Raw genomic sequence first — 13,835 nt, 5'->3', positions numbered from 1 at the left:
TTTTAACTCGAATTGATTGAGTACCCACCCTTACTTGGAGGTACACATGACACGTTTTATTATAGACTAATAAAAGGAAGTGACTTATTGAAAAGAATATTAATAGATCTTGACATGACTACAAATGTAGAAGGACAGAAATGGAGAAAGAATATACTTTGGGTCCAAAGAATGCATTAACCCAAAGATAGAAAAGGAGGAGTTTGGCGCTCAAATGAAATTAGAAAAATCAAAAGTTAAAAGTGATAGCAAATAGCAATAGCAGAAGCCGATCTCAAAGAAAATGGAAGAATTGATAACAAATTTGAGCAAAAGTCTGGGTTCATTCTGCAACCACCTTCAAAGCAGTTGCGACGCTCTGAAGCAATCCATCGACCGCCGCCCCATCCCTCTTGGTTATCCCCCTTTTCCTTTTCTTTCTCAACCTCTTTTTTTTTCTCCTACTACTAACCAAACTGTTCTTATTTTGATGATCGTACTTTTGGCAACTCAGATTCGGCTTCATCGACGTTCGTTCAATGCCTAAACCGTCGCGTTTCAACCGCCACAGCCGACCTCAACCTCCTCGATTCCATGTCCTTCGGCACCGTTTCCTTCGAGGAACTCTTAGGCCACTGTTATCAAGTCTTCGACAATAACCAAACCCATCTCCTTCATCTCCAAGATCGCCTCAAGCCTCTGGGTTATATTTCCCGTATGTATCAACACTTTTAATTTCTTTTACAGAATATATTGTAAGTTTCTACCTCACTTGTTTTTTTTATATATATAAGTAGAAGTTGATATTGAAGATGAAGACGAAGAGGATATTTTGGATTCAAAAGAAATATCTTCAGCCGTAACCAGTTCAGCTTTGAATAGCTTTGAAGAAGATACTTTGTTGTATCCTTCAACCTTTTTAAAGCATAATTTGCAAAACTTTTACCCCTCCTTAAGAATTTGACTAATGCATTAAAAATCAAGATAGTAGAATTGTAAAATTCACGTTTAATGCAAAACTTTTATCATAAAATAGTACATTAAATTAATGAAATCTTCTTTTATTAAGCACTGATGAAAAAGAAATTGGTGTTTTCCCTTGATGCTATTTCTTGTAGTCTTGATGAATCGCTGAGCCTAAAGAATTTTGGGCTCTCCGATGTTTGTCTTGCCACTTTAGCATCTCAAGGTTTGCGCTTTTGCTTGCTTCTTTCTTTCTTTCTTTCTTTCCTACTTCCCCCTTTCCTTACACTATTTAAATCATTATTTCTTGTAATTATCCATAGAAGATGAAATGAGTTATCATTTTTTGAGGGGTTTCGAGTAATACCCACTTTCAATCTATAGAAGATGGATTGGATTTTTACCCTTTCAGAATAAGAATGAGCTTCTACTATTGCCATTTTTGCATCCGCAGCTAATCAAAAGGTTGATGACTCTAATTTATCTTTTGGAGAAAACATGAAGTAAGTTTTCAGAGTCTTGAAAGTTCTTTATATTGATTGTACAAGGACCACTTGCTCTTTTGTTGGTCCTCTTTTTCTTTCCTTTACAAACTATCACTAAGCCTAAATTGCAGGTACAATGGAGACAAAACAAGCAACATCAAGGGTACAGATAAGCCTATTACAGACACAATTGAAGTAAATAGAGGTAGAAATTACAGAGTTTTACTACACTTTTAAGTTGCCATTGACCATCCATTTATTGGGTTTATGACTGACCAATAGCGGGTTGTAATCAATATTATGTCATTTTTTTAATGCCATGTTACGTTGCAGAAGAGGAAAAAGACCCAAATCACGTTCAAGCTCAAGCTAAGGGGCCAGTATTACAAGTTTCTAAGGATGGTTATGAAAGTCTTCCTTCGTATATGACAAATCTAGCATCGTGGGAGGTATGTAGTTCATGTGTTTGGTTGTTGAGGATTCTAACTAATGTTTTAAATTTCATGTACTTTGTTAGAGTTTTGCCTTTATGTTAGAGCTACACCAGGAAGGTTTTATAAAAACTCTTTCCACATTTAAACAGGGCATGATTAAAACTTGGAACATTGAAAACGCAGAATTAAAATGGTAAAAGAAAAAAAAATTACAACCTCTTCTTGAATTGAGTTTATTGCTTCTTGACATTGTGCCAAGAAAATGTATCATGGGATGAAGGATTGGGCTGAGCAAAAAATAGAAAATCGATTCGAACAGTAATAATTGTATGTTGAAGCCACGCTCCTGTTGTGATGCTTATATTGTTTCTTTGTTGGATGGATGCACCTGACTTGGGTTAGCTAAGGTATTAGGATGGTGATTTCTGATTTAAAGATCTCTCCATAGGTGCTTAAAATCTGAAATATATTGAATACCAAATCCTGTAGACATTTTTTTATCTTAAATTTTTAATTACCAATTCTTTATAAAGCATAACTGCTACATTCTCAATTGGTAATCATCCAATACAAATCGTGTTCATTTATTTGTGTACTTTCAGGATCTACTTGCAGCCGTGGAGAAGATCAACTCAAGTTTGAGCAAGAAAGAGAAAACAAAAGGTTATAACTATTTCCACCAAGATGAAATTGAAGCCTTGGACTTAGGTAACCCACTGCATCCTACAAATCGTCTCTAGTTTGATTATAACTTATTATATTTTCATATATCTCAGATTCAGGTGTAACGTCAAACATTGTTTTTTGTTTGACGTGATATGTTCATTTTTTATTATCATTCTAAAGATTTTCATATATATAGAGGGTCTTGGGAGGGTTATTCTTTACCTATATCCGAATATGTTTCTTAAGAGGCGCATATCCCTATACCATGACTTGATATAACATTGGATGTGGGTGCCGGATATGGATATTTCAAGAAAAATAAAGAATGGAAACAAAAAGATGAATATATTCCGTTGGTTCATTAAAGCATGTGGCCTAAATTAATTATTTATTGTCCTAGTATATTCCTTAACGAAGGATCGTCAGTTCACACATATGGCATGTAATGGTTTATAGCTAAAAACTGAGTTGACAAGTTCTGGTTGGTGCATACAGGGCCCAAAGGACGTGTTTACTTGCTGCTACTGGTGCGCATGAATCATCTGGTTGTAGAGACAATTGATGGGCTGATTTCTTATCGAGTCTTGTGAATGAGATCCAAACTGATGGGCATATCAACTTTATCAAGTATATTAAATACCAAACAGGATCGAAGTATATTATCACTGGTTCTTGAGAATGTAAACTATTTGAATTTGCCTGTGATCAGAAAGGCCAGGTCCTTACCGATCTGGCTTAACCTTTTGGATGCATTGAAGCTGGCTTTGCGGAGCTTCATGCGTTGCTTGCTGATTTGCAGTTTGCATGTGATAAAGGTTGGGAGGATGTTCAGTTTGAAACTGATTTGATGATGCTTGTGCACAAGATATCAAGACATTCCGGGGACATTTCTACTCCGAGTATCTTTGTTCAGGAAGCTTGTGACATCTTTCAGTCTAAGCCTTGTTTTCGTATAACATTTTCTAGTCGTTCTTGTAATATTGTTGCACACAAGCTAACTAGTTGGGCACTTCGTACTGGTGTTTCATTGTTTTTTTGATTCGGTTTGTCTTGATATCATCAATCATGACATTATGAATGATGTACCTGGTTTTTGATTTATGATAGTTGGGTACTCTTTTCCCCTTATTAGGTTTAGAAGGGGTTTTTAATGAGGTCCGTTGATACATGCATCGCAAGGCTCACATCAAAGGAAGAAGTAATAACTCTTCCAAATGATCCACTCGTCCAAGCCTTGGAAAAGAAGATCAGAACAGTAGTAGACTTGTGACGACTTTTTGAATGGGATCTTGATCTTATTTGGTCAATATGTTTTCTGGATATATAACCTTCTGTCTCTTAGCTTTTCAACGGTTCTTGAATCGCATCAATCTGATATTGGGAACTCAAGATATGTTCATTTTATTGAAGATATCACATGTAGAAATTCATATATGAGATTAATACGTGATTTTGTAAATATTACGAATTTTCAATATTTATATTGATTATTTGTAATATAATTTAATATAAGATGATATATTATCTTTCAGGATTATATTTATTATTTTATTAGAAATTAAGGTTGAGTTAAAACATTAATTTTAGTTATTATTATTTTACTAGGAATTAGAGCTAAGAAATATTTAGTTTGTTATTATTTTATTCATTAGTTATTTAGGACCTTTAGAACTCAGCCCCTATATAAATGAGGCTTCATTTAACTTTGTAAATCAGATTTCTTTGATTAATAATACAACGATAGTTCATTTTTGCAAGTGTTGAACACCTTGTGCCTTCGAAGCTTATTCTCTTGGAGTTCTTTCAAGTTCTTGTGAGGGAGATTAATCTTCACACTCCAATTTGTCATTTCATTGCGACTAGGAGGGTTGGTTAGAGCCATTTATCGAGTTTGTCTTTTCATTACTATGAGGAGGGTTCGATAGGACACTTATCTATCTATTTTCCACAAATACATCCGTACCATCAATCATCTTTACCGTCTACCTTCATAAGGGAGATCTTTTGATTTCTTTATTATCTTATTTTCAATTTCTTTATCTTTTGTTTATTTTGTTCTAATTTTATTGCCTTAATTCCAGCATCTAAAAGAAACCCTAAAGAATACTAGTTGATGTCGCCACCTTCCCCTATTTATCCCCTTTGTTCTTCATCGAGTCTAGAGCTTTCTAGGTTTGATTCTTCAACAAGAGCAACGTCCATTAACCCGCCATCTCTTCTTTATCAATTGATATCAGATTTGGGTCGATTCTTGGAAAGAAGGAAACAATCTTGCTTGTTCTTGCACACAAAACCGTCAAGGTACCCAACGGAGCTAGTTCAAAAAAGATTCGTCATTTCAGATTTTTTTATTTAATTTTAATTTAGATTCAAATCCTTCTTGTTAGTTTTAAAAAAAAAACAAAAAAGGGCTGAAAAAGCCAAAATTTCAAAAAAAATACAAAAGAAGGAATTTAGGGCTAATTTTCTCTAGATATCATATTCATCCTAAGAGTAGTCTCCAATCCAAAATTCACCCCAATTGGAGTTCGTTAGAGCCTTCAAGTACATCATTCAAGTTTCATTAGCAGATTTAGTCTAGAATCTTGTCAAATTTCTTGAAACTTCTATAGGAGAAATTTCGTGGTGAAAATTTTCAGATTGAAACTGCATATATTTAATATCATTCACACAAAAAAAATCAGAATTTTTAGAGATCAAGAACACCTTCGAACAAAGCAATCACAAAAAACAGATTGTTTGAGGACTCACCGTTCAACAGAGTCTACTAAATACTACTGAAGGTATTCGGTTCTGAACTTTTACAGGTGGTTTCTCGACGCATCGAAAGAAATTCAAGAATTTTTACAAAAGTTTTACACTGGTAACCCCCTAAAAAAACGTTGCTCAAGTTGATCCAGCGTTTTCTAGGTTTCTGGTTTGGTTTTTTTTTCTTTGACTCTTAGTGCTTTAGGTTCTTTTGTTTTTCTTCCTTTTTATTGTTCTTTTGCATTATCTAACACATTATCTTTCTTGTGTTAGTAGGACTAAAGAATTTGCATACTTCTTCTTTCTTTGCATTCTCGTTCTCTTGGAGTCTAACCCTTGTTTGGCCTCTTAGAGCTTTTAGGTTTTCTTATCACCTTTGCTAGTAATCAAAATCCGATACGAACTGTGGAAGACTACTAGGTAAATTGAGTTTTAAAGAGTACAAGATCGCCTTACTTTCCTCTCACTGTGTTACTTTCTTGGAGTGACTTGTGAGGTTTCTTGCTTTGTTGAATTTTCTTTCTTTTATTTTTATTTTACTTTAAAATTTTCTTGAGTGTTATGATTTCAGGATGGGCGACAATAATAGCAAGACACTTATGGCTATTTTAGCCGCACTTTCCCGACTCACGACTCAAATTGAAAGATTTGATAAACTGATAAATGCTTAATTTAGTTAATATTTTACTTTTAAATCACTCTTTAATCATTGAATTTTGTGGCTTATTTGTTCATTTTAATTCATTTTCTGTACAGGACGTAAGATTATAGAAATTGCAAAAAAAAGGACACAATTCTGCAGATTTTTTATTTTCAGAATCAAAGCTGGCTGGAATTCGAATTTGGATTAAACTCAAATTTAGGATAATATTTTAAACATTATATTTTATCTTTGTGTTTTAGTTTAAATAGATTTTTAGTATTTTAATTAAGTTTTAGGATATTATTTTTATATTTTATCTTTATCTTTGTATTTTAGTTTAAATAGGTTTTAGTATTTTAATTAGGATTTAAAATATTATATTATTTTTTTAGGTATTTTAGTTTAAATAGTTTTAAGTGTTTTAATTAGCATTTAAGATGTTTTAGCTTGTTTTTAGGATTTTGAAGGCTATAAATACCCTCTAAGGGTGAGCCTAGAAACATATCTCTCTCATTTTGAGAATAAAATCTTCTTTTTCTCTCTATTTTTCGCATACTTTTCTATTATGCTAAGTATAACTTTGGTTATGCTTAGCTAATTTTCTTTCAAGTCGAAGACTAAAGCGAAGGCTCAATTCCAAACGTGAGAATTGTAAGGTACATAAATCGCTTCGGATTTTCTCTCTATTTTCTGAAGCTTACTTTTCAAATCAAAACTATTTTTGACATTGGTCCGGATATTGTTATGGTTAATGTTTGAAGAAGGATTTGCTTATTGAAGCATATTCAACTTCCCGAGAACACACTTAACAAAATTGTTTGCTAAGAGGAAACTGAGATCGGAATCAGTTGTTGTTGAAACGGCACAATCCGAGTTGGCAGCGAAGAAATGTTCTTGTAAGCTTACGTGAATCTTAAAGTAAAAATTTGTTTCGATGATCCTAGGAATTTGAGACAAAGCTGAAGTCTGAGGCTGCTTTCACAATAAGTTTCTCTTTATCTTAATCTCTTTAATTTGTTTATTTAATTATTTTTTATTTAATTCTTATTTTTTATTTTAACCACAACTTTTAAAAAAAACTTTTTATATTTATTACTATTAATATTTATTATTATATTATTTTTATTTTTTTATTTATTTTATTTTAATATATCTTTTCAACTTCATCTGGAATTCTATCTTTTTCTAAAATCAAGAAAGATTTTTATTAAATCAGAAACACCACAGTCCCTATGGATCGACCTTGTTTCTCTATACTACATTTTCATTTTTATTTATTAAGAAGCCAGGAATTATTTTTGATAACAAAACGACGGTTATCAAATTGGCGCCGTTGCCGGGGACTAACGACAAGTACTGATTTATTTTTCTAGTTTTTGATTTATGACCAGAAGTAACCCATGTGAATTAGTAGATCTAGATCCAGAGATCGAAGCACGAGCACGGAGAATCCATGCACAAACGCTTCGAGAAAAGATAAAAAGACAAGAAGAACAAAAACAAAGTTCAGAAGCAGAATCAATTCCAGAGACAAACTCTGAAGCAGACGCATACAACATCCCGATGGCAGAAGAAGAACAAACGATCCGAAAGCTAGCCACAACTCCTGTCACTCAAACGCCATTATGCATTAATTTTCCAAGTGGCGGGACTCCGTTTCAATTAAAGACATTACTCATTCATCTTCTTCCCTCTATCCACGACTTTCCCACTGAAGATCCGTACAAACACTTGTTGGAATTCCACATGGTTTGCACTAGTATGAAACCATATGGAGTTACCGAGGATCAAATTAAATTGAGAGCTTTCACTTTCTCTTTATCTGACTTGGCTAAAGATTGGTTATTTTATTTACCTCCAAATTCAGTTAATCCATGGGCTGACATGAATCGAATTTTTCTTGACAGGTTCTTTCCAGCGGCTAAAGCAAGAGAGTTGCGAAGGAGCATTCTTTCCATTCAGAAAAAGAGCGAAGAAAGTCTTTATGACTATTGGGAGCGATTTAAAAAGCTTTGTGCACGTTATCCGCAACACGGATTAAGTGAGCAAACGTTACTTCAATACTTTTATGAAGGTCTTTTACCAATGGAGATGAAAATGGTGGATGCCGCCAGTGGATGAACATTAGTTAACATAACCCCAACAACAGCAAGAGAATTGATTTCAACCATGGCAACCAACTCTCAACAGTTTTCGAGTGAACCCAGCCGACGGGTTCACGAGATAAGTACATTTTCACTTGAAAATAAGTTAGATAAATTAACTGAAGTAGTTAATTCACTTGTTGCAGGAAAATCTAGAGCAACAAGAGTATGTGGGATATGCACAAAGCTAGACCATCCGATGGATTGTTGCCCGCTGATACAACAAAGAGGCAATGCAGAAATCAATACAGTAGAGAACTTTCCAGGTCCTCCACAAATACAATACAACCCATACAACAATACTTACAATCCAGGATGGCGAGACCACCCAAACTTCAGCTATGCGGCAAATCAGAGACCAACTTATCAACAAAGGCCTCCTCCTAAAAAACAAACGCAAAACTCATCATTGGAGGAACTCATAGGAAAGTTAGCAATTTCACAAGAAAAGTTCATTGCATCCCAAGAAAAATTCCAAAACCAACCGAAACACATCTTCAATAGTTAGATAATCAAGTAAGCCGACTAGCTCAAACTATGGGAAAATTGGAATCACAAGGAAAACTACCTTCTCAAACGGAGTTAAATCCGAGAGAGAATGTTAGTGTCATCACACTCAGAAGTGGAAAAGTTATCTCACACAAAGTTCTAGCAGAAAAAAGACACACATCAGGAAGACGCACATCAGGAAGAACAAGAGGAAACACCACCTCCAGAAATACAAGGTACGTCTGACTCACATCCTTCTCTTTCTTCTCATGAAATCACGCCACCACCCTTCTCATCAATGTTGATGAAGCATGATAAAAGAGCTGAAGAAAGGGAGATCTTAGAGGTTTTCCAAAAAGTTCAAGTCAACATACCTCTTCTTGAAGTAATTCGACAAGTACCAAGGTATGCTCGATTTTAAAAAGAACTTTGCATTACAAAGAGGAAATTAATGGGACACGAAAAGGTAAATTTTAGAGAACATGTTTCTACAATTTTTCAACGAAAACTCCCACCAAAGATGAATGATCAAGGTATGTTCGCTATACCTTGCAAAATAGGTAATTTCAAAATTAAACGTGCAATGTGTGACTTAGGAGCTTCAATTAATGTTATGCCATTTTCTATATATAAAATGATTACTAACGATCCTTTGAAGGAAACATGAATAACCATACAGTTGGCTGATCAATATGTGATCTACCAGTGGGAGTAATGGAAAACGTCTTGGTAAAGGTCGATGTATTATTCTTTCCTGCAAATTTCTATGTCAATGACATGGAACATGATAGGTCAGATTCTTATTCCTAGGTACTCTTAGGCCGACCTTTTCTAAGCACATCACATACAAAGATCGATGTTAGAAGTGGTATACTAACAATGGAATTTGATGGTGAGATCGTTGAATTTGATGTTTATAAAGCAATAAAATGTCCTGATCATGTTGAAAGAATTAATTTTGTTGATATTATAGATCCTTTAATTGATGAATATATTGAATCTAATTTTTCTTATGATCTTTTTAAGGTTCCTGAACTTTGCCACGAAGATGAAGAAAGGGAGTTTGAAAATATTAATTCAATCAATTCTGATTTATCTTTATATTCCTCTAAAACTAAAATTTTACCTTTTGTTTTGTAGGCACCTGAGGTAGAATTGAAGCAATTACCGGAGCATTTGAAATATGTCTTTTTGGGCAAAAATGAAACTTTACATGTGATCATCTCAAGTAAATTATCCAAAAGAGAAGAGGAAGCTTTGGTAGCGATATTGCGCTCTCACAAAGAATCCATAGGATGGACCATTACCGACATTAAAGGATTAAGTCCCTCGACTTGCATGCATAAGATCAAAGTCAAAGAAGAAGCAAAGCCATCACGTGAAGGACAACGTCGATTAAATCCACTGATGATGGAAGTAGTAAAGAAAGAAATTTAGAAACTTCTTGACGCTGACGTAATCTATCTAATTTCGGATAGTAATTGGGTAAGTCCGATTCATGTGGTTCCCAAGAAAATGGGAGTCACAGTGGTCGAAAATCAAGAAGGGGAGTTAGTGCCAACAAAAGTTCAAAATGGATGGCGAGTTTGTATTGATTACAGGAAGTTGAACTCTCTTACTTGAAAAGATCATTATCCTCTTCCTTTTATATATCAAATGATTGAAAGATTAGCTGGGAAAACTCATTATTGTTGTCTTGATGGTTTTTCAGGTTTTTTTCAAATTCCAGTGGCGTCAGAGGATCAAGAAAAAACAACTTTTACTTGTCCCTTCGGTACATTTACATATAGACGAATGCCCTTTGGTCTTTGTAACGCACCAGCCACCTTCCAAAGATGCATGCTAAGTATACTTTCCGACTATGTGGAGAAGGGCATCGAAGTCTTTATGGATGACTTCACGGTTTATAGTAACTCTTTTAATGAATGTCTTGATAATTTAACTAATGTGCTTAAAAGATCCTTAGAATATAACCTTGTTTTGAATTATGAAAAATGTCATTTTATGGTTGATAAAGGGTTAATTTTAGGTCATATTGTTTCCTCAAAAGGGACTGCGGTTGATAAAACTAAAACAGATGTTATACGCTCACTTTCTTACCCCACAAATGTGAGAGAAATTCGTTCTTTTCTTGGCCATGCAGGATTTTACCACAGGTTTATTAAGGACTTTTTGAAGATAGCACAACCTTTATGCAATCTACTTCAAAAGGATCGAGACTTTGACTTTAATTCAAAATGCAAAGAGTCTTTCGATTCATTAAAGGAAAAGCTTATTTCAGCTCCAATTGTTCAGCCGCCAGATTGGAATTATCCCTTTGAAGTTATGTGTGATGCATCAGACACTAGCGTTGGAGTCGTTCTTGGCCAAAAAATAGGGAAAAAGCCACATGTCATAGCCTACGCGTCCCGAACTTTGGACTCGGCTCAGAAAAATTATTCGACAACGGAAAAAGAACTTTTTGCTATAGTTTTTGCTTTAGAAAAATTTAGATCCTATTTACTTGGTACTAAAATTACTGTTTTTTCTGATCATGTAGCTATAAGTTATTTGATGAGCAAAAAGGAAGCAAAACCAAGGCTTATCCGGTGGATCCTGCTTTTACAAGAATTTAACTTGGAAATTAAAGACAAAAAGGGATGCAAAAATCTGGTAGCAGATCACTTGAGTCGAATTCCCCTTTCCACATCCGATCTACCACTTAGAGAAGAATTTCCTGAAGAAAAACTGATGGTGGCGCAAAGCATAACTCCATGGTTTGCAGACATGGTTAATTATTTGGCCACAGGTAAGTTACCATTAGATTTGATGAGAGCTGAAATCAATCGAATTAAGCGAGAATCCCAATACTATATTTGGGACGATCCTTATCTATGGAAGCACTGCTCGGATCAGGTAATTCAATGATGTATTGCCGAAAGTGAAGTAAACTCAATTTTACAATTTTTTCATTCTTACTCTTGCGGTGGTCATTTTGGGCCAAAATGTACATCTCATAAAATTCTTGAATGCGGTTTCTATTGGCCTAACATCTTTCGGGATTCTTATCTATTTTGTAAAACTTGTGAAAGATGTCAACGTACATGTAATTTAAGCTGTAGGAATGAAATGCCGCTTAATTCTATACAAGTTTGTGAAATTTTTTATGTTTGGGGAATCGACTATATGGGTCTTTTTTACTTCGTCATTTGGAAATACTTATATTATTTTAGCTGTTGATTATGTTTCTAAATGGGTGGAAGCTAAAGCCACTCGGAATAATGATGCTAAAACTATAGTTAATTTTTTGAAAAATATTTTTTTCCAGGTTTGGCACGCCACGGGCTATAATAAGCGACAGAGGAACACATTTCATCAACCGAGTAATCGAGTCGCTAATGAAGAAATTTAGAGTAACTCAAAGAATTGCTACCGCTTACCATCCATAAACAAATGGACAGGCAGAAGTATCAAATCGAGAAATTAAAATAATTCTTGAGAAAATTGTTAAATCGGACCGAAAGGATTGGAGTTTAAAATTAACCGATGCACTTTGGGCATATCAAACTGCTTATAAAGGTCCCATTGGATGTCACCATACCGGCTTGTTTTCAGTAAACCATGTCATTTACCGGTCGAGTTAGAACATTGGGCTTATTGGGCTGTTAAACAATGTAACATGGACATGGATGCAATTGGTGAAGCTCGGAAATTACACATTCAAGAACTTGAGGAAATTCGAAGAAATGCCTATGATAATACTCAGATATTTAAAGAAAAAACAAAAGAATTTCACGATAGTATAATTTCTTTTAAAACTTTTTTTGTCGGTCAAAAGGTTTTATTATTTAACTCCAAATTAAAATTTTTTGCAGGAAAACTCAAATCAAAATGGCTCGGACCATTTACAGTTACTCAAGTATATCCTCACGGTGCTGTTGAAATTGAAGATAACTCAGGAGTACGATTTAAAGTTAATGGTCAAAGATTGAAGCCATATTATGAAAATGCTCCGGTTGGTCTAATCGAAGAAATCAATTTAGAGGAACCCACGCTTTGAAAAATCAGGTCGTCGAGCTAACGGCGTTAAACAAAAGCGCTTGATGGGAGGCAACCCATTTCGTTTTTTTTATTTTTTTTTATTTTTATAGCGATTTTTTTTTCATTCTATTTATTTTACTTTGATTAATTTTATTTTTTCTGAACAGATCTGAATTTCGATCGAATATTTAACAAAAAATAGTGTAGAAAAACTGACTTGGTTCGAACTGTGCAGAAAAATTCGAACAGAACAGTGCAGAAAAAACTAATTTGGTTCGAACAGTGCAGAAAAATACACAATAGATTCAAACAATGCAGTGCAGAAAAAAAAAACAGTGCAGAAAAAAAAAAGATTTGGTTCGAACTGTGCAGAAAAGTTCGAACAGAGCAGTGCATCATCGGACAGTCTACTCTACAACAGCTTGTCTCGACATGGTCGTGATCGCCACTAAATTGGGGAGTATTTTTTTCCTCTCTTTGTTTTTAAATTTGATATACGTTTTGGGACAAAACGGAATAAGTGAGGGGGGAAGGATAAACATGTGCCAAATTTTTCTTGACTTGTTTAATTGTTTGAAATTGAGTTATTCTGATGCTGATATATTGTAATCGTTGGTTGCTAGTCTTGAATTTCGCTTTATACTCTTGCTTCCTTTTGAATTATGACCATGTTTTTTATCGAATTTAATTTGCATGATTGGTGATTGATATAGCTAGTGAATTTTTTGTTGAGTATTGATATTTCATGCTTTTGTCAATAAAGATGAACTTGACTCAATGCGTATAAACTTTTCTTGTGATATTTGAGCCTAACGAGCATACATTTTATTTCTTGCTCATGTGTGTGCCAAACTAATTAGGATATTCTAGAACTTGTAATCACAATGCATATCGAGACTACATGTTGAACGTAATATTTTAATGTGATAGGCGCACCTAGGATAAACCCACTTTTCCAAAAAAAAAACCTATTTATATATCCACTAGTGAACCACATTTGAGCCTATTTCCCTTTCTTTGTTTTTACACATCATAATTAAACCCGAAGCCTTTTTTTTCTCTCTTTTCACACCCTTACTGAAACTTGAGATCTTGTATCATTGTTGTTCCAGAAAAAAATTCAATGTTTCAAAAAAAAAAATAAGTTGTTCACTGTATCGAACATAAAAAAAGACCATTTGTTCGAAAAAAAGGGAAGGAAAAAAATCGATCGCTTCAATTGTCTTTCATCTATTTTTTTCCTTGTTTTGTTCTTCATTGCGCT

At 34.2% G+C, this 13,835-nt stretch overlaps 1 protein-coding gene across 1 annotated transcript; it reads left to right on the top strand.

The window, feature by feature from the left end:
* Positions 1-244: 244 nt before the first annotated feature.
* LOC120121644 lies at positions 245-3,203 on the top strand. The gene is made up of 7 exons (XM_039140961.1): positions 245-395; positions 494-694; positions 1,397-1,445; positions 1,559-1,632; positions 1,761-1,876; positions 2,464-2,569; positions 3,023-3,203. Exons 1-7 carry the CDS (start codon positions 284-286, stop codon positions 3,115-3,117), a joined length of 753 nt encoding a protein of 250 aa, XP_038996892.1. The 5' UTR covers positions 245-283; the 3' UTR covers positions 3,118-3,203.
* Positions 3,204-13,835: the final 10,632 nt, after the last annotated feature.

The sequence above is a fragment of the Hibiscus syriacus genome, unplaced genomic scaffold (assembly GCF_006381635.1).
Source record: "Hibiscus syriacus cultivar Baekdansim isolate YM2019G1 unplaced genomic scaffold, ASM638163v2 tig00110377_pilon, whole genome shotgun sequence".
Taxonomy (NCBI): Eukaryota; Viridiplantae; Streptophyta; class Magnoliopsida; order Malvales; family Malvaceae; genus Hibiscus; species Hibiscus syriacus.
Note: the sequence above shows the minus strand (reverse complement) of the source record. Positions and strands in the feature narration are given on the sequence as shown.

Bases quoted from the DNA above. Each gene is read 5' to 3' on its own strand.
- LOC120121644 (XM_039140961.1), top strand. From the start codon at position 284: ATGGAAGAATTGATAACAAATTTGAGCAAAAGTCTGGGTTCATTCTGC. The intron at 1,446-1,558 runs GTAAGTTTTCAG...CCTAAATTGCAG, and splicing joins TCTTTTGGAGAAAACATGAA to GTACAATGGAGACAAAACAA. The intron at 1,633-1,760 runs GTAGAAATTACA...GTTACGTTGCAG, and splicing joins CACAATTGAAGTAAATAGAG to AAGAGGAAAAAGACCCAAAT.